This window comes from Artemia sp. Qi Xiang Cuo, chromosome 7 (assembly GCF_049724085.1).
Source record: "Artemia sp. Qi Xiang Cuo chromosome 7, ASM4972408v1, whole genome shotgun sequence".
NCBI classification, from domain to species: Eukaryota; Metazoa; Arthropoda; class Branchiopoda; order Anostraca; family Artemiidae; genus Artemia; species Artemia sp. Qi Xiang Cuo.
This window is the reverse complement of record NC_142800.1, coordinates 42,982,294-43,003,959: the sequence shown is the minus strand read 5'-3', so window position 1 is coordinate 43,003,959 and position 21,666 is coordinate 42,982,294. Positions and strand designations below refer to the sequence as shown.

The window sequence follows — 21,666 nt, the reverse complement described above, 5'->3', positions numbered from 1 at the left end:
GGTGTAATGACCTGTTTACCTACCGGAAAAACCGGAAGGAACATAAGGCAAGCAAACTAGTACCTAGGACAGAAAAACCGGAAGGAACATAAGGCAAGCAAACTAGTACCTAGGTATATACTCATTCTTTCATTTCTATTTATTCTTCATTGTAATTATTCATCCTTTTTATTTCTGTTCATTCTTTCATTGTAATTATTCATCCTTTCGCTTCTATTCATTCTTTCATTGTAATTATTCATTCTTTCATTTCTATTCATTCTTTCATTGTAATCATTCATTCTTTGCGGTATGTATTTAATTTATATTAAATAAAATACTGGGCCAGGATAATTCCCTGCATCCACAGATTGGATCTTTCTTTGATATTTATCTTAAGTTCCCGGTTTTCTTAAAATTTCATTTTTCAGGAAATCTAATGTCAAACGCCTCAGATCAAGCTGTAGTAGGAGCTTGCTTGGTTTGTTTTGGACTAGGAATATATGTTGGGTACAAATTGAAAGGATGGAGGATTGAATATTTAACCCGAAAAAGGGAAAGATTGGCTCAAAAACTTTTAGATACCCAGAAAGAAATTGAGCTTCTCTCAAAAATTGGATAGCTTCTTTGCAAATAACTGTCAATCTCTATCTTAAAAGAAGAAAAAAAAACTTAGTGCAATACAATGTATCAGCCAAAAATTATAGTTCATGGTGGAGCATGGGCGATTCCAGATGAATTAAGAGAAGGAGTATTAAAAGGTGTTCGGCATGCTGTTCAGGCTGGATTTCAGATTTTGAAGCAAGGAAAAGGCTCATTAGATGCTGTGGAAATAGCTGTTAGGATTTTGGAAGACAACCCTTTTTTTGATGCAGGTAAAAATCATTCTTTGAATCACTATTCGCATAGTATTTGCATAAAAGTATATGCTTACGTGCATTTTTACTTGTGTTCATTTTTCTGAGCTCTTGTACAAATTCAAAAACTAAGGCAAAAGATACCTTGACATCTTGTTAAAATTAAGCTATAGCCTACTAAAATAGAGGCTTGGTGGATCGTCGGTTTTGCAGAAGTAAATGTATTTTCAGTTTTGCAGAAGTAAATGTATAAGTGTACTTTCTTAATCTTTTTATGCTGATTTTTTTTTTTCAAACTAATGAAATTTGTTGTATCTACTGTCAAAAATGGTAGATATATTTATATTGAGAGATATGGTACCAAACTTGGTCCTAGTGGGCGGCAGGGATCTCTAGTAGAATGTAATTAGATTTTTAAAAACAGTACAACGGAAATTTTCTAAAGTATCATTAACTCAATAAATGCTTTTGTTATTATAATGTGACTTTTATGCACCGTAAAGTTAAATTTGCTCAATTTGTATTCGTCACTGATAACTGTCGAAAAAAATATTGATTTCTCTCAGTCTTTCTAGGACAGAGTATAAATGGCGCTAAGTTCGTCTCTACTGCCCGGTATTAGACGCTGATCAGTACACAGTTAGAATTTTTAAAGCAAGCACGTTCCTACAGAATTAAATAAATCTATATGAATAAGTACTGTGAAATATCATGTCTCAAAAAATATTTACGGTCCTGGCAGTTTACCCAAGTATTTAAAAATGGGTTTTGACCAGTGGCGTAATTTTGTCATTTTTTTTTGGGGGGGGGGGGGGGGTAAAGGTGGAGCCAATTTTCCAAAATCAAGTGAAAATGACAGTGAAAACTGAAAAATGAGCCATATACGACCGTATAGGTAAAGGTATACCTAAAGAAAACTGACCGATTTCTCTGGATGCTTAAATTATGCAGGCTGGTCTTAGTTTTGACAAGATTTTTGAAGAAACTAAATTTCAGCTTGAGGTGGGGGGCAAACTGGGGCCTGGGGAGTCCATAGCAAATTACGTCCCTGGTTTTGAAGGTTGCAAATAAACAACATGCAGTGTGATCGCTACGTCATAAAATAAGTGGTAAAAGCTGTATTATTGGAGGAACTTTAATAATGTACTCGCAAAGGAATACATTTGAAATATAATGCATCTTCATATGGCTTTCAAACTTCAAACACGTTGCCCCTAGGCCGTAGCACAATATAGTGGTTAATTGATGAAATGGCAGTTAATGTTGAAGATATACTTACAAGAATTCTCCCAAACTCTTCATTTTCCTTGCATTTGGACGAGTCTACTATTGATAATTAACTGATTAATAATGTTTTTGTTTTTTTGAAAAACAAATAACTTTATTAATGCACAAAAAAGAATAAACACAACGTTTATAAAGCTCTTGAAGCTACCGCTTGTCCTAAGGGACTTAACATGGTAATCGGCATAAATCAAACACGCACAGAAAAAAAAAAAGTTTTAGCAACCAAAGAAAAAACTTGTCATGGCCACCTCATAGTACGTAAGCAAGACATAAATAAAAATAAACCCACAAAAAACAAACCTCAAATGTTCCCCCTGCTTCAAGATGACATAATTCAAAAAAAATAATTTATGAATTAATTAAACCTCAAGAAGTAATGGTAATAAAAATAATAATATTAACAGTTACAAAATTTTAAAATTAATCAACCATTACTGTTAACTTCGAAACTCATAACTAGACTAAACATTCTGCTTAACTTCTCTTCTGAAGGGCCGAAAATCTTGTATAATCTTCATTAAGACTGCAAACATGACTACTTAGGACTGTGAAAACTTGCGACTGTGACTACGACTACTTGCGACTAAAACTGTCACTATTTGTGACTGCGGCTGCAGCTACAATAACTTGTGGCTGTGGCTACTTGGAACTGTGACTGTTACTACTTGTGACTGCTTGTGACTACGACCGTGACTATTTGCAACTGCGACTATTTGTGACTCTGGCTACTTGCGATTGCAACTACTTATGACTGCGAATATTTGCCACTGCATCTACCTGTAACTGCGACTGTGACTATTTGCGAGTGTGTCTACAAATACTAACGACTGCAACTGCTTGCTACTGTGACATCTTGTGACTGTGACTACTTTTGACTACGACTGCAACTACTAATGTGATTGTGACTGTGACTGAGACGGTTTTTTCCACTATTACGACTACTGTTGCTACTACTACTATTGCTTCTACTACTACTGAACAACTGGTGTCGGAGCCCCGGAGCCTTCCAGGTTCAAATCTTAAGCTTAGGATGGCGGAGGGTGATGGAGACGATCCTAATCCCGGAGGCAGAAATTGTAGAGGGTGACGGAGAGAACCCTATGCCTGGAGGCGGAAATGGCGGAGGGTGACAGAGGGTATCTGGAGGTGGAGGGCGGAGATTTCAGTAACGCGGGGGGTAATAGTCTTTTAAACGAAAGTCCAACGCTCCCTCCTGCATCTCTGCCACGTTCATCTCTGGGCCAGTGTCATCCCCCAGGACAAGCCCTAACCTCATCAAAACCTTGCATGAGGGCCTGACACAGCCAAGTTAAGCCATCCCCCAACTCTGGGTGTTTCTCGACCCTTTGTTGGCTATTGAGGCGGGGAATGAGGAAGACAGTCGAGGAATAGAATGATGGAGGTACAAGTAAGTAATGAAGGGACCTAAACCGCAATGAAGATCCGGATGAGGATTGAGGGGAAGGGTACAGGGGATAAAATTCGGTTTTTCCGTGTCTGATGCTGCTGTTTATTTGATGGGCTCAGACCTCTGGGCCGTGCTTTGAGTTCACCACTCAGGCGGCTGCCCCATCAGACGGTGAATGATCTTGCGTGCACCCAATAAGAGCTGGATGGCAAACCGGAAAGGACGGCTGAGGATGTGCGCGGAGGACTCTTCCGAGGTCGCACCCCGGTCTAAGTCTGGAAATGTTTTGATGTTTTGTTGTAGGTGAGGGTCCTGAATTTGGCGGTCAGAAACCAAAGTCAAGAGAAAAAATTTGCCTTTTTTATGTGGTGGGAAAATGTAGAGATAAAGGTAAAATCACGGACGAAAATTTCCCAATCCGCAGAGGCCATGAGCATGGACAAGGAGGAGTTGCTGAAAAAGACTGCGAATCCTTGTCGATAATCATGGGCCTCAAGAGCTCGGAGCCAGAAATGGTGGAGGGTTCAAAGAATTCTGAGGTTGAGGCAAGCACGGACGACTGAAGTTGCCGACCTCACTCGGAACAGAACAAGCCTGAATCGGGGCAAACCCATATAAAAATAAGAGCGATGAGTGCTGGGAGAAGCCCTAGCGCAGAAAGAAACCCAATGGGAGGGAGAGAAGGAAGCCAGAGGGTTTAGGGCGGTTTTGGATGTTTCTACTGGTTAGAGAATAACGAAGATTGCTAACATGCCATTCCTTTACCAGTCTTTAACGTTGTGAATAGATTATTGTATGATCCAAAACCTTTGTCATGAAAGTAGGACTCAAGCCTCGGTTGCACCTAGCAAAACCTTCCCCGCCAGGTGATCCAGAAGCTCAAATGTACTTCTATTTGTGTTGGTGCTTCCCCATAGTGTGCGATGTGCATTTGCATTGCATGACAGTATTAAGAGTATCTTCTCATCTTTACAGCATTGCACCAGTTCCATTACCCTCTTTGGTGGTGTTTCTTTGAGGGGTTGCCAGTCATTTCTACTCAGCCTTATGGGTATCAATCTGGCTGCTCCCACAAAACCCTTCTTTTTTCGGTGCCTAAGAAGCCTCTTTCCTTCTCTTCTCTACATTAGGGCGCCGTTTGCTGGAGCACCCTCCAGGGTCAAATTCTGAGAGAAGTTAGTCCTATCTCTCTTTCTACCCTTTGGTTGAGGCGGGTTGCCGGCCTGGGACGCATGCCGCACTCCACTCTAGGCCCTCTCCTCTAAGGCGCCCTAGTATGGGGGGAGGTCTCCTGCAGACAAACTGCCCCAAGCCCTCTGGCTTCCTTCTCTCCCTCCCATTAGGTTTCTTTCTGCGCTAGGGCTTCTCCCAGCGCTCGTCGTTCTTATTTTTATACGGGTTTGCCCCGATTCAGGCTTGTTCTGTTCCGAGTGAGGAAGCTCAAATGCCTTGAGTCCTATCTCTGAGAGGTTAGTCCTATGTCTCTTTCTACCCTTTGGTTGAGGCGGGTTGCCGGCCAGGGACCCATGCCGCACTCCACTCTAGGCCCTCTCCTCTAAGGCGCCCTAGTGTGTGGGGAGGTCTCCTGCAGACAAACTGCCCCAAGCCCTCTGGCTTCCTTCTCTCCCTCCCATTAGGTTTCTTTCTGCGCTAGGGCTTCTCCCAGCGCTCGTCGTTCTTATTTTTATACGGGTTAGCCCCGATTCAGGATTGTTCTGTTCCGAGTGAGGTCGGCAACTTAAGTCGTCCGTGCTTGCCTCAACGTCAGAATTCTTTGAACCCTCCACCATTTCTGGCTCCGAGCTCTTGAGGCCCATGATTAACGCATAATAGTTAAATATACTATTGATTAAATAAATTGATCCCTTTGCCTGGAATCCTTGTTGTTTAAAATTTACTGTATTTTGTTTCATTTTGCATGCAATTTAATTGCTATTTTTATTTGAGAGTTTTTTCTAAAAGTATTTAAAACAAACTTATTCCTACAAAAAAACTTCCTGAAATATATTCCCTGTCACCCAGCCACCACTGATATTTTGGCGCTTGCCCCCCCCCCCCTGAAAATTTTCTGCCGGCGCCCTTGAACTTGATTATCCTTATAAATTCAATCTTTGTTTTTTTTTCCATTCTCAAACCAATGTTATCTTTACCTTTTGCATTATTATAGCCAGGCCAATTATTTTCTTTTTTTATCTCTTCAACATATTGCATTCTTCCTTATTCCCTTGCCGCTAGATTCATCTTATTTCTTTTCCTGTTCTCCAAGCTATTAATACCGATACCACACGCGTGCCTACCCATGGGAAAGATCTAATGTCGCTTATGTTTCTCTTGGTTTGTATGTTCTCCGGAGGAGCGGCATCCCGGTCCGGCTTTGTCTAATGGTTGAGATAGATGATTGCACTGTATAAATATCTCTATTGTGCCCAGTATTCACTAAAATTCAACAGATGCTTTGCTAATGCCAGCTGGATCCGTTAAGGCCCATTCATAATGACATTTTACTAATACCCAGATTTAGCTACCGCTGATTTGAGTCCATCAGAAATTTTCCTAGTTTTTCCCAGCCAATCAAAAGCCTATAACAAATATGATTCTCTCAATCTAGCGGTAGTTAAATCTTGTTAGTAAAATCTCTTTGTGAATTGGCTTTTCCTCTCTCTCCTCAATTGTTCAGTACTTCAACAGATAAAACCCAACCCCCATTGCACTTCCTGGCGGAAGGGCCAAGAAACGGAGATTAGCACCGCCGGTAGGGACTGTAAAGTTCAATGCATATATATGGTGCTACTTTATGCCACGTTTCCCAACTCTCTTCCGTGTTTATTTTTGCCGTTACCTTTACCAAATTCTGCCATATCTATTATCTATGGTGCCAGTTTATACCACATTTTCCAACTCTCATCCGTGTTTATTTTTGCAGTTGTAAGTTTTCTATATCTAAGGCGCTTTTTTTTGTGCTTTAGTGGGAGAAGCCGAAAATTCCAGACCTCACGAGCAGTATATAAGCTCAGACACAAGACTTGGGCCTCTGGGCACACTCGTGTTACAACCTAATCACCTCTAATTCGTTTTATATTTTCCTTTGAGCCTATTTTTATCTTTTTTTTAGTCTGATTTTACTTAGACAGAAATGCGAACTAATGCTAGTAACAAACGCGATAGATCCGCGCAAATCCCTGCTACTATCCAATCAGCTATTATTTATTATAGATCTTCTTTTGAGCCTATTTTTATCTTTCTTTCGAATCTGATTTTATTTGAATAGTAATGAAAGCTAATGCTAGGAACAGACGCGATCGATCCAGGTGCAGCTCAGCTACAGTCTTCCAGCTCTTATTTATTTCGTCTTTTCTTTCGAGCCTAGTGTTATCTTTTTCTCGAGTCTTACTCAGTATAAAAAAGAATTTCTGCCGATAGCGATGTCAATGTGGGTGATAGTTATGAAAAAGTTAGCACCCCTATATCATTGTTTTTTCCCTTATTTTTCCACTTATAAATATATGAGCTTTTTTTTATCTTATGATATTTTGTCTGTATCGCAATTTTTGTTAGCAGTTTACTTGTCTGCATAAAGGACCTCGCCGTTTATTGTGGTCTGACCAACTTTCTCTCAAAATGTAAGCCGAAAAATATAAGCCAAGAACTGTTGGATTTCGCAAAATCAGACGTCCCCCTCTTCCCCCCTCTCTGAAACATACCCTTAATTTTATATTTCTAACACTAAAAAGACTGTGTAAGTCCTATCAAAAAAGACTACAAAGACTAACTAAAAAGACTAGTGTAGAAAGGTCCTATCTCAAAATTATAAATTGAGCTTAATTTGTTTTTTAGGGCGTGGCTCATGTTTAAATGCAAAAGGACAAGTTGAAATGGATGCAGTCATAATGGATGGCAGAACACTGATGGCAGGTACTGCGGTGATTATAGCATATACTCATATTATATAGCCTATCCTTTGCGTTTTTATACCCATTTAAACATACAAGCTAAAAATTTGTTGTAAATAAACTATTATGTAAAATTATGCTGCACAAGTCCGTAGAATAAAAATGTCACTGATAGTTATGCGTAGCTAGCGATTTCCTTTTCTGGTGCGTGGAGATTTTATTTCAATCTGAAGAAACATAAATCGTTGAAGAAGGAGATCAAAACGTTGAATAGTTTTGAAATTTGGTAGTTAATTAAAAGTAACGTAGACATTAGATGGCTCTTTTCAAGCTTGCGACTTGTTTAGAATGAGAAAAAAAAGTTCTCAAATGCCTGAATATATTTCACTCAACGGCCTTGTCTGAAGCAACTATTTTTTGTCTAAATGTCCTTGTATAATCTGGTTGTCAGATAGTGAGACCACAGCGTTGCGTTATTAAGCTGATATTGTTAATATGAACATAATTTGTAACAGTGCTTTTTTTTTCACATAGCAACGTCAATTAAGTCTTATTTAGCTTTCCCAGCTAAGAATTTCTGGTAAAAGACTTGTCGCTTTGGAGTTAGTTTAACATTTAACCATGAAGAATAGCCAATAATGAATCAAAAATTGCAATACAGCGATCATTCACTTTTCAAGACAGTAATAATGTAACCTTTATATCTAGAAGCTTTGGCTGTGTACTCGATGTCCATTTTCTGTGTGAAAATGAAAGAAATGACTAAATTCAATCAACTTAAAATTAAAGAGCGAGAAAAAATAATAATGAAAAGCTTCTAGCTAGAATGAAAAAGCCTTCGTGCAAGTCTAGCAAAAAACCGAGCTACAGCTGAGCTTCCATGCAAACAGGTAGTGAATTCTTTTCGTTCACTTTCTTCCCTACCCCCTCCCTCTGGTTACCCATGAGGTCTTTCTGGCTGTTTTTAATGTAACCAAAATATAAGTTAGTTAGATTTTGTTTTCTGGTTTCTCTTTTGTTTTCTACTTTGTTTTGTTATCAAGTCTTTATTGACTCTCAAATATTAATTCTTGATAGGTGCTGTTGCTGGTATCGATTGTGTGAAAAATCCTGTTTCTCTTGCTCGGATGGTTATGGAAAAGACAGAACACGTTCTTTTAATTGGGGAAGGAGCAAAATTATTTGCTGAAGAAATGAACGTTGAGATGGTGGGACAAGAATATCTAGTTACTAAGCATGCTAGAGAAGAATTAGAAAACTACAGAAAATATGAAAAGACAGTAGGAAATTTATTCAATAACAAGTAATTCATTTTTTTTTTTATTGCTTGGTTTTGCATCTGTTTTTCTTTTATGGCGAGAACTATTAACGTTATATATCTTTCAGTTTTATATGATTGGCTCATCCTACTCTCTGATTGGTCAAGTTGTGGAAAAATTTTACGACATGAGAGCACTACTCCTTGAATTGTATATAACAGTTAAGCTATATAGCAGTTACTTTTATAAACCACCCTAAAACAAGTAGTAATGTAAAACAAATTTTCATAGTAATTTTTTTCTTCTGTCATAGAATATTATTCGTGTCGACGCAAAATTTTTGGCAATTTCAGGTGACTGAGTTTTTTTTTCTTTTTTTTTGTTGGAATTTAGCTTTTGACTTACGGATTCGAAATAAGGAATCTGATTGATGATTGTTTTCTGAAATGGTCTTCATTGACGTCTAAATACCCCTATTATCTGAAAACAATATACACCGGTTGCTGCAGCCTGGAAAGAGTGAATAGTTGCCCGCATTTATGATTAATATTTATTCAAATAAAGGAACTGTTACTCGGACTCAGCTTCGTGATATTGTACAATCGGGAAAAGCGATTCAGGACTTCATTAGCTTTTACACTGAGCCAGGAGCTTGTCTACGGACCGCATCGTCGAATTTCCACTGCTTGGACTTTGTTTTTGCACCCAGTATTTTTTGGACCAAGTCATGCCGCATCTTTTATTGAGTTTGATTGCAACATGTCAGAATGTTGCTCATTTTGTAATGAATCAGCACGTGGCTTAGACTCATTTCGTTTTGCATTGATGTCGAGAATCCCTGGCTGATTCCGGTTTGAACAAGGTGCAATATGCCTACCTTTCCGCAAAAAAAAACCAACAACAAAAGTCAGCGGTGTTACCGCCCAACATCACCTTAAAAATCATTATATGTGTTTTCCAGCGTGGTTCAGTAAGCCTAAAAGGTTGGAGCGGGTCTATACCGTACATAGGGAGCAGAGGTCCAGGAAATCTACTCCCTATTCTTCTATGGAAATTTTAGTTTAAGATCGGTACGTTTTTGGCTATACATGGCTGGCAAATAAACTTTTAATTTATTTCTATTGTTTTTCCCCTTTCTTTTCTGTAGTTTTTTTTTCTTTTTCCATAGTTAGTTATTGAATTTTTAATGTGTTTTAGGATTAGTGGATGCGACACAGTAGGGGCAGTAGCCATTGACTGTCATGGAAACATCGCTTGCGCTACATCTACTGGTGGAATCACTGCCAAACGCGTTGGAAGAGTCGGAGATGCTCCCATTGTTGGTATTACATTTTTAGTTTATTGCCGAAAGAAAATGGATTAAGCAGTTACTCAGAATAACAAAATTTAGTGCCAAAAAATGCTTGAACAGATTTAGCAAATATTATGGAAAACTCTTTAGAACTGGAATCTAAGGTCGATCTTTGACCCGAAAATTATTAACGGTCTCTTCTGTCCCTGGCTAAGACTGTAATGCTGTCTATGCTTTGTAATTTAACTCTGCACCAGTGTTTATGTAATGCTTCATTTATCGTGGTGCTAGTAGTTTTTTTGTATCTGCAAACAGGGGGAGCAAGCAACCTGGTTTTTGGTTTATTATAAGACTAGAGTGAGGTATATTTTCTTAGTGTTAGTTTTACTCCTGTTTGACTTCTTCAAAATAAATACGTTGTTATCGTGACTCATCGTGACTCCTCAGGTCGTGCTTCACAATTTTGATTTCAGTCACAATATTTTATGATAATAACTAATGAGCACTCAAATAGGTAGGCTACAATATTTCCCCTTATTTTCTTTGAACGTAAATTTGAAGTTTCCTGGCGTATTGAATTCAGAATCTGTTGGGGAGTTAGGGCTAGGATAAGAGGAAAATAGATATGTATATATATATATATATATATATATATATATATATATATATATATATATATATATATATATATATATATATATATATATATATATATATATATATATATATATATGTATATAAATTATAGTCAACGCAATGATGTCTTAGTAAAGAGTTGTGGGCGATGTGAAACCTCAGAAACAGATTTACTGCACAAATGTGGGTAAAATTGTATTTTAGCAACTTTATGTTATCTCGGAAGCTGGATGAATGGCATTTTTTATAGCCTAAAAAAGAGCCTGGGAAGGTGTCTTCATGCACTTATCTCAACGCCTTCCCCTACTTGCGTGCCTTCATGTCTTCCCTCCAAATCTTCCTACTTAAGGCTCTTATCATTATTATTGTCAATTCAATAGTGCTGACATATTAAAAACCGATGTATCTCCCATGTTTTTTTCTTCAGGGGGTCATCGTGTAGAACAGGTGTTTGTAGAAACTTGAGGAAAGGCTCATTCGATCATAAATTTTTGGCTTTAATGCTCTTTTGAAGGGTCGATACTAGTGGGAGAGGAGCCCGCTGTGCCTCGAATGCTTTAATTTTCGCCTTGTGTCCCCGTAGCCCGTATGGCATTGGGTAAAAACTTCCAGATAGCCGTTTTAATCTAATCAGTCGTAATACCCAATAAATTTACTTCCGGGAGTGACATTATCAAATAAATGCAACCCCAAGCGTAAGGGCCACAGATTATACTATTAACTCTTATAAAACATAGTAATTGTAGGAACATCTTAATGGTATTGTGGACGTGTTATACGTTGTTGAAATCCGATGAAAATTTCGACATATAACGTTTGTGTCAGTCAGTTTAGGTTTATTATTATAAAAGTACAATCATTTTCATTACTATTTTAACTATTTCAAATTTAGTCAAACTTTCAATGAAAGCAATGTATTTGCTTTTCAGTAAGTGTGAATAGCATTCTGTTCATATGAGAGATTTGAAGGAATGCAACCCCAAACTACTTGTTATTAATTTAAAAAACTTTTTCCACAAAGCAAGTTTTTCAAAGAAAAGTAAAAAGCTTCACCATGCCAAAAATGAGCAGAAATAAAGTCAAATAACCTTCCAAGTGTAAAACTGCCACAAATCACAATAAATAAATAAATGAAACTCAAAACAAACAGAAATTACAATAAAAACTTTCAATGAAAGCAATCCATTTACTTTTCAATAAGTGTAAATGGTACTATCGTTTCGAGTTTGGCTTCGTTGTTTTAGTTATTTCTATTAATTTCAGTTTTATTTCTATGTTCATAGCAGTCTATGTTCGTTGTGGGCTTTAGATTGGTACTTTACTTTTCAAGGAAAGACATACTTTTTTCTTTTTTTTTTTTTTTAATTAACTTCCAACGTAATAGCATTGACTTGGTTGAGAATGATTGTAAAGAGCGGGGTGTATCCCACTTTTTTTTTATCGGGCCTCCTCCCATAGAGAAAATGGTCTTAGAAGCTTGGGAAAGGAGTCATTCGAGCACAAATCGAAAATACTAGTTCCCTTTTCTATGTATGGACACCGATCAGAGGCCAACATGACGTTCCACAAGTTCCTTGGTACCTCTGCAGGTCGAGATGACGTCAAATCAAAGTTTCAAGAAAGTCATTTTCATCAGAACAGACCAAAGATGAAAAAAATGCCTACCAGGGGGACATTGTCCCAGGGGCAACGGCCCCAACTTATGAAAATTGTCTATATTAAACAGAGCCTTCATAGATACATTTTAGTAGGAAGGTGGTCATGTTAAAGCTTGGGGAAATCAGAATTACTCAAAGGTTTTCAATCGGTATGATTGAAGGATCCAAATTGAGGCTGTGCGTTATGTACTATCAGTTTCTAACCCTTTTGGCGTATAATACGTATGTTCTCTCCATGGTATGTTTTGGTCAACAATGCACACGCTCCGTCTCCAACCCATCTTTGTTCAACACTGCTTGTATTCTTACCCGAACTTCTGGTAAATAGTTTGTGCCCTCCATCTCCAACCCTCCTTGGTAGACAGATTGTACGCTCTGTCTACAACCATTTTATAAAACGACGCTCAAACTCGGTCGACCGACACCTTTTTGTCAACAGTGCGTGTGCTTCATCTCTGATCCGTTGTTAAATAGTACTCACGTCTAATATCCAGACCGCCTTGGTCGAAAGTGCGCACACTCTGTTTACGAGCACTATTGGTAAACGGTGCGTAAGCTCTGTCTTCGACCTCTTTGACCAAAAGTGCAAAATTTTCGTCTCCCTCTTTTATCGAGATGGCAACCTGAATGGTCTAAATGAAAACGAACTAAATGGCAAACGCACTTTACAAATCTGTAACATTTTCTCATTTACCAGCAACTAAAAAGATTTTATTTGCAGGGGCTGGAGCATATTGCGATAATCTCGGAGGAGGTGTTTCTGCTACAGGGCATGGCGAGTCCATAATTCGAGTAAGCCTAGCCCACCAGGCTGTCAGATTAATGAAGAGCGGTAAATGCTTTGTTGTATTGACTTGTATGTAAACGCCATCTATTATGTTAATTATAGTCAGGAGAACAGTCTTGTTGTTAATGGAAGTAAATGAGCGATATTAAAACTGGTTCTGAGTTGGGCTGCCTGCCAAACGAACGCTGTCATCTTGAAGTATTTAAGTGTTATTCACACTCAAAGATATCGGAATATGCATTAATAATTGTTGTACGGATTTATATTTAGCAATAAGGTTAATCACTTTTTTCCTCTAACACCTAGTGTTAGAGACAATAGCTGAGCAAATGGGCTCTCTTAAATCCGTGGGCATTTGTTCTACTTGGCATTAAAGTTTTGGGTCTGTTCCAAATAGTGGATGGGGATGGTCCCCTCTACCTTCAGCGACTCCTCCTCCAATCAAATCTCTAACATCTTTTGAAGCTTTGTCAAGCATCTACTTCATTATGTATAAAAGTAGGATGGATTTAGAGTTGTAGTTATAATCATGTTCTTTTAATGCCTACATGAAATTATTTTTCGTGCATATAGATACCCTCCAATATTTTTTGGTGTAAATAAATAACTATTAAATATCTAAAGAAGAATGACATTACGGGAAAGCCTTCTGCATCAAATAGGCTAAACCTTGTTTACTTTTTTACAATGTGTCTAGTATTTCAAAGATAAGTAGTTGAAAAGAGAATCAAGTATAAAAGAAGATGTTCAGGAGCAATATCAATAAATTTATAGAATAATACATTTATAATACAATTTACACCTCTTAAGAAGCTCATATAAAACAGGTGTTCTCTGGTTTAGGATTATTTGTGTGAGGATCCGGTTTCTAAGATTCGGTTCTTAAGTTCTAAGAATTTTCACTCTGCACTGGTAGTTGAGTTAGAGGTTAAATAACAAAATGAAAAAAAAAAATGTTAAAATTGAGCATTGACAAAATTCAACATAATCATATGAAAATAATATCACTTATTTCTTTGCTACTATAAAAACTAATAAAAACTGAATAAACACTATAAACTAAAAATAGTCCCTCGTTTCCACCCCTATCATTAACTTCTTTAATTTGAGTGAGCAAAGATGGTTAAAAATTTGGCCAAGATTTACGCTTTAAAATTAATGTCGTATTTGTGTACTTTTAAAGAGTATTATCTCAAATAAAAGATGAAAACTGCTAAAAAAATATTAAGTCTGTCATCCAAAAGGATAGGGTGAACAATCACTTTCTGGACAAAAGTCTCTTACACATCTTTTTAAGAAAGTAGTCGAGTCACGTGAATCAAACATTCAGGAATGAGCTCATATATCGAATGCTGAACACCTCTGGAAGTTTGATTTACCCAGTTCCACTATTGGCTTTAAAAGGTAAAAGCAGTTTATCTGGAAAAAAGGTTGTTTATCCTAAGCAAAATAATGAAACCCAATTATAAGAAGACAGTATGATATAGCTATCTTGGCTAGAAGCAAGGCCGTACCCAGGATATTTTTTTTCGGAGGGGGTTTTACCCGAAAAAAATTTCGGGGGGGGGGCTTACACAAAAAAAAAAAAAAAAAAAACGCATACAAAATTTGTTTATATCCATTTTTGTTACGTTTTTACGAGTCAGACAATTTTTTTTTTTTTGGGGGGGGGGGGTTCAAAACACCCTAACCCCCCCCCCCCCTCTGGGTATGGCCTTGGTTAGAAGGTTGTCTCCCTCCTTCCGTCTAAAAAAGGGACAATGTTTTGTGGGTTTTTTTTGCTAAGATTTTTTAGGGATGGAGGAAGAGGGAATGGCTTCTTAATGTTAATACATTTTACTAAAACCACACAAATTTAAGGTTTCTGCTTCTCTAGGGTTCTGTCGAGCAGATTATAGCGTGAAAAATTATAGCAGCCCTTTTCCCTAAGTCGTAGATTCACTGCTACGCAGACGTTCCATCTTTTTACAATTTTTGGTCTCTAGATCTGTGATTCTGTTAGATTTTTACAGGTGCTGACATTGGGAAAACCAAGTATTTCATTAACTAGCTCACTGGCCATGAAGTTAAAAATAGTTGTCTCCTTGTACAAAGCGAGATTAAATAAGACCAGTCATTTGATCTAACATATGCATTCTGTCGACTTGTTTTATTTTATAGTTGCAGCACAATTTCTACTTTAGGAGAAACTGCAGATGACGCATGCATAATGGCCCTATCTGACATGGCTGAAAGGGTGCACGGAGCTGGTGGTCTCATAGCAATCTCAAAGAACGGAGACATTGGATATCATTTTACCACCGAGAGAATGGCCTGGGCCTATGCTTGTGACGATTTAGTCACCTCTGGTTTGGATCCTGGTGACTCTGAAGTGTTTTCTATGAGCAAGCTTTAGTATAAATGTATTTTAGATTTATAACATTAAAAGAAGTTAAAATGAATGAAAGTTTATTATAATAGACAACATTACATGGCGTCTGGCATTCCAAAAAAACATAATTTTACAGTAGTATGCTCCTTCTTACAACACAAGGATGTTCGATTGAAGTGCGTTTGATGTTCGATTGAAGTGCGTTCTATTTCCAAGCATTTGCAACTCAAGTATTTGCTACCCTAATTTTCGAACGATTTATAATTCAATTACAATCAATTTTCAACTACATCAAAAGGTCGAATCAATTAAAAATAAATGTACACGTTTTAAAAATTATATTTCACAAATATAAAAAGAGTGGACATCTTTAACCGTTGGGGAATTTACCACTTACCCTACCCAAACTGGTCTACCTGAGTTTACCGTGAAGAGTGGGGAGGGTGGTTTTGGGAGGAGTAGAAGCCTTCTCCTGTTCAAGGACATTCTGGGAGTGTAAGATAAAAGATTAGCTTTTTTTCAATTTACATTTCTTTTTCTTGAAAGTTTTTTTTTTTAACGGTCTTTTCAAAAAAAATCACAAGTGGAATATGAAACGAAAAAAGTAAAAAACAAATAAAGGAACAATATAAAAAAAAAACTTAAAAAGAATGAATATTATCCTGAATTAGCGGTGGCCACCACTCCCCTCAACCTCCGTGTTCTAAAAGTAGTATTACTTACAGGGATGAGAACAATACACATTTTTAGAACACACAATGTACTTAACTTAGGGTATTTTGAGTAATATTTCGATTTTTCAGTAAAGCTGAAATGGCATTTTAGAGTTAATAATGGTGGTTGAGCAGGGGGGCAACCTCCCATTTATTCAGAAATGTTTTTATCGTTTTTGTGTTCCCTCTATAGTTATGTAGGCTGAGGCTTTTTTCTTTTCTTTTCCGTAATCAGTACGCCACTATTTTTTCTTCCAACCACTTCCTGTAGAAGGAATCGTCGTAGAAACTTAGTAGAGGGCTCGTTCAATTGTAAGTTTTAGTGTCCTTATTAAGAGTCAAATTGATTGGATTAATTTAAAATTTAATTTCTCATAAAAAAAAACTCTGTTTTGGTATTTACATACTTCAAGATGATCATAATGCCGGGGAAGGGAAATTCTAAAATAGCCAATCGATTTTTTATTGTCTAAAAACTTAACCAGGAGATTCGAACCCCCCCCCCCCACACCCTGAAAAACAGCTTTATAGTATGTAAATCAAACTCTGCTTTGTGATGTGGGTGCCACACTGAGTTCCATGTTCATTCATAAATCGCCAGATAATAATGACATGAATACTTACTTAGTCGTTACTCACATTAATCGATAATGTAATATTATGTAAAATACCAGTTTTGGCCCACCCTCTGAAGATCCCGCAATTAAGTCGTTGAAATATATGCTCACCCAGAACCGTTCAACTAAACTTTCAGCAGTCTAGATGAAAATGCTGCAAATGGAAAAAAAGAAAAACAACCACAACTAGTCCACACGCATCAATAATTCATTAATTTTATCCTAAATTTACTTGCATTGAGCAGATCGTAATGAATAGAGTCAATAGAAGTTAAACAAGGATGTAGTATCAACAAGACTGACTGGAGAAAAACAGATATTTAATAACGTCGATCTTCGATGCACTGGACATACAATTCCCCCCTTTATAAAGTATGCTTTGAAAGCAAAGTTTATTTGCATCATCATTTTGTGGCCTAATTAGTTTAATTAACTGCAATTTTTTCTAAATTTTCTGGTAGAAAACGCAAAATGGAAACAGGGCTATTAGAATAAAGAAAATGGATTGAAAATTACACCCATAAGCTCCTCGGACAAGGGAACACTCATGCACCAAAAAAAGAATAAATAAGTAGCACTGACCCCCCCCTCCCTCAAACAACTGGAACCGGAACATGTTTGTGATTGGCTTGAAACTTGTATCTGAAATCTGAAATGTTCTTGGGTTCAGGGGCCCTCGTTTCACCAAAAAAATTAAAAAGATCACTGGTTCGCCTGAAAGTCCCGAGAGGAGTCAACAAACTTTTTCTTCTGAATGGCTTGGAGTTTAAAACCGCCAGTGCCTGGCCAGGTTAACCCTAATGCGCAAAAAAAAATATGGCTTGTTGGTACAGATCCTCTCAAAATTGTCGCTCATAATGAGCCAACAAAGTTTTTTAATGATTGACACAAACCTTTCAAGGATCACTGTCTGGGCTAAGGGGACAACACGTTTGTGTTTATATCCTTGATCTCTTGGGCCAAGAGGACCCCACAAGAGAATTGCCCATAAATTGTCCAGAAGACAATATTTGGTTCACCCGTAAAAGGGCTATTAAACTCTTTTTTCTGAAAACATTCAAATTGAAAGTCGGAAGTCTGTGGGCCAAGTGGATTTTTTCTAAACTTAATGTATGAAAAAACTCCTACTTTGTAAGAACGTGCCTGCTCTGAAAGTGGGGCCCGAAAAAATTGAAATGCCTGTCTTTCGATTGGCTTGAAACTTTCGAGGATTGTTGCCTGGCTAAGGGGATCACACCTTTTGTGATGGGAGGTTGAGGGTGTTAGGAGACTTCAAGTTGTCTTGAAACTTGTTGTCCGTTATACGTTTAAAATATACATCCACAAGTCTCTGGACCAAGGAAAGTCTAATGTAAAAAAAGGGCCTTAAAGAGGGTCGAAAAGTGTTATGTTCCCAAACACAGATTTGAAAAACCACAGATAAGTGTTTGTCGATTGGCTTTAAAATTACATGCAGACAGGGTCAAGAGAAGCTTAATGAAGGCATGAAATTAAAAAAATTATAATAATTTGTATCCATTCGTGAAGTCAGACACTAGTCGCAATATTTTTCTGTGTCTCTCCTATAGTCGATCAATAGGTACTGTACTTCGGGTGTATGGTCAAATATTTTTTATTCTTGAAATAAGGTTTAAATTAGCCTTGATTAAATCAAAACTATAAAATTCTCCGTCATGCAAAATTAGTACAAGCTCAAGCTGTGCTGCTTTGAATTTACTTTGAGTTTGAAAGCTGCAAGCTACTTTGACTATGCCACAGATGCAAAATTGAACTTATTCCTGTCTCCCAACCTTAAATAGAGGTGACAGTTCACGATAATGTAAGGTGGGAAGAGGATTTTCTTAAATGTTGTATAATGAAGATACAAAAATAGCTATTTTCCAAAAATTTAGGGGGAGGGAAATTGTCTCATCTCAATTTGTGCCCCTGGTTCTACGTTTTAGATATTAAAGAAAAGAACTCAGTAAGTGTTTGGAATAGAATTTTTATTTAAAGAAAATAAACTAAATTTATAAAGTTAAAATTTTGAAAGAGTTACTTTCGCAGAGGGAAGAAAAATCATGCCAATTTTAAGTAAAAGATATTTTAGATAAAACTGGTTTTTCTTTCGCTGAGAATGAAGATAGAGGACCAATTAACATACATGTAAATTTTGAAAATGAGATTAAGATTGTGGTGGAAAACCAAATGATCCAAAAATGGAGTAAGGAGGTAAAGAATTTGGAAGTATTGAAATTTTAGAAAGGTGTTAAGGTAGGTTATGGGCAGGAATTTTATCTTCAGCTGAATTTACCAGCTAGATCTTACTTATTGGCTGCAGCTCAAGGCTAATTTCCTTCCAACTAGAGCAAGATTTAAAAGGTTTGCGAAAAAAGTTGTAAAGAAGACAAGTATACTTCCCTGCTTTGCAAAGATGAGGAGGACGATTTGGTGCATTGCTTGAGCCGGTGCCAGGGGCTTTCTAAGATAAGGGTAGGTATATTTGAGAAAAATAGATTGCTACTTCCGGATGTCTTAAAAGGTACGTCTTCAAAATTTATATGTAGAATAGCGAAGCATCTTGAAAATGTCTTTATTAGATAAAAATCTTACTTTATTGATTAAATGAGATGTTTCATTTATTTGTTTTCTATGTGGTAAGAATTTGAAGATGTCGTTGGTGTACGTTTATATATATATATATTTTTTGCTGTTTATATTATGTGTCTTTTTCTATTTTGTGTGTATTGCCATTTTTTGGCTTTAAAAACACTATGTTATCTTACCTTTTGACTGTATTGATTTGAGACACACAAAAAATGTGCCTAAAATAGTTACATCTTAGATAGGCTTTAAACTTAGAAGGGCATGCAGACAGTAGATTCTGATGAAGACAAAGCCTTTGGAAGTTTATTTTTATCCAATAGCGTCAATTGGGGGAGATGAAATTTGTCTCCATGACGTTTTGCCCCCTCCTAGATTCTGAAAAGTGTCTACTTTTATAAAACGTACAAACGTATTGAAATCGACGTCGACAAAACGTATTGAAATAAAAATGGGTTGTGTTGATTTGTAACACCCCAAAAATGGCCAAACATTGGTTTTCTTTTATCGACATGAAACTTTTATTAGAAGGAAACCCCAGGGACCTTAGTGAAGACAAACAATTTTGGAAGACAATTTTATTGATTCGTAGTGCAAAAATTCTTTCTTTTAGTTTTCTTCGCTGTTCTGCTTAAAAATTTTAGGGTATGTAAAAATGGCCAAGAAGCCCTCCATTAAGACAAAAAAAAAAATAAGGAAACAAATTTGGCTGTGTTGAATTGGGATGTCGATTTTTTACAAGACAACAGAACAGAAGTAATTTTTTTTATAAATTACCTTGACATGAATTTGAAAAATTGTTAGAACAAAGTTGAAATAGCAGTTAAAAATTAAAAATAGCAGAAAAGGGGTCAGGACGGCTTCCGCACTATAGGAAACCAAAAATTAACCAGATGTTGAATTCACAAGAATATAAATCCGCTTACCATCTCCCGAATAATCTATAGTAAATTTGTCATTAAAAAATCATTTCATAAAACTACTGCTGATAGAATATTTTGACTGAATATTCGAATTTTCAAAAATTGAAATATTAATCCAACATTGTATTTTAAACAATCGATCTACTTCATTAGTTCTTTCATATGGTTCGTTTTATCATCGTTATTTTACGGGTTTCAAAATATAACAAAGATACTCTTGCAAAACGTATATCGGTTCTGTCAATTGCGAATAAAACGCAAGTTGCTTAGAGGGCTTGAAGGGGGGGGGATGAAAATATCCTGAAGCTGATTTCACGGAGTTAAACTGTCATCACATTATAAATAAAACTAAAAGAAAACATTGAAAAACGGGTATACTCTTTCAAATAAGACCGTGGATTAGGGCAAAGTAGTCTGTCTTACTTTTTCTGGCAGTTACAGTCCTCATTGATATATTTTAAAGCTCTAAATGAGGCCCTAGACCATAAATCATTTTGATCAAAAGATTCCATCAATCCATTGACGTGTGCTTCAATTCATCTTCAATCGACCCTTCGATCTCGACCAAAGCTAATCTAACACACTGCTTTTGATCAAAATGATTGAGTCATTCACACTTTCTATCAATCACCGTCAACGCTTGGCTCAAGCGTCAAATAGGTTCCTAGACGGTCAATCATGCTTCGGTTAATAGACTGATGGAAGCTTTTGATAAAAATGATTGACCATTTAGGGCCTCCTTAAAGGTAAATGAGGCGCATTTGAAGTGACTTTTTTCAGGCAAAATCATGTCTGGTGAAGGAAAAGCTGTGTCCACTCGGCCGACTTTGTCTGAAGAAACATCATGAAGATGGGACTATGCTGGATGGGCTTTTGCCTCACTTTTATACTACTAATTAGCTTGACTTTGAATGAATCATTTCATGGAAAAAATGTTTGCTTATTCACAGTTTTAGTCTTATCAGTTTATCAATTTCTTTTGAGTAATTGGCAAGATTCAAATTTTAAATGCTCTTTACATAAACTAGTTTAAAGTATGACGGTGTTTTGATAGAAGGAAACATATCATGCTTGCCAATGGGATAACACGTTATGGTTGTTTGGTTGGATATAAGTATGTTTTTCTTGAGGCTCGTTCACAATGAGATTTTACAAACACTGAAACTCAGCTCCCATTCCGAAGCCAAGATCTAGTTACTGGAGATCCAGAATCTAGTCTCCATTTATAGTTTTGAAACGAGCCGATATTGTAACTTTCTATATCTATAGCATTTTACCGTAACTTGGAATATGCTAGCCGCTAACTTGGAATATGCTATATCAACAAATTTTAAACCAGTCGAGCTTTGGGTTTTGGTTAGATCTAGTTCTATATACAGTGGCACAAATGCACGGAAATGTTTGGGG

At 36.9% G+C, this 21,666-nt stretch overlaps 1 protein-coding gene across 1 annotated transcript; it reads left to right on the top strand.

Annotated features, from left to right (window-relative positions):
• The first annotated feature begins 513 nt into the window (after positions 1-513).
• LOC148950296 (isoaspartyl peptidase/L-asparaginase-like) lies at positions 514-15,492 on the top strand. Its single transcript, XM_089092289.1, has 6 exons — positions 514-854; positions 7,366-7,443; positions 8,499-8,724; positions 9,878-10,002; positions 12,987-13,097; positions 15,236-15,492. The coding sequence occupies exons 1-6, from the start codon at positions 665-667 to the stop codon at positions 15,445-15,447; spliced, it is 942 nt and encodes a 313-aa protein (XP_088948415.1). The 5' UTR covers positions 514-664; the 3' UTR covers positions 15,448-15,492.
• The last annotated feature ends 6,174 nt before the right edge of the window (positions 15,493-21,666 follow it).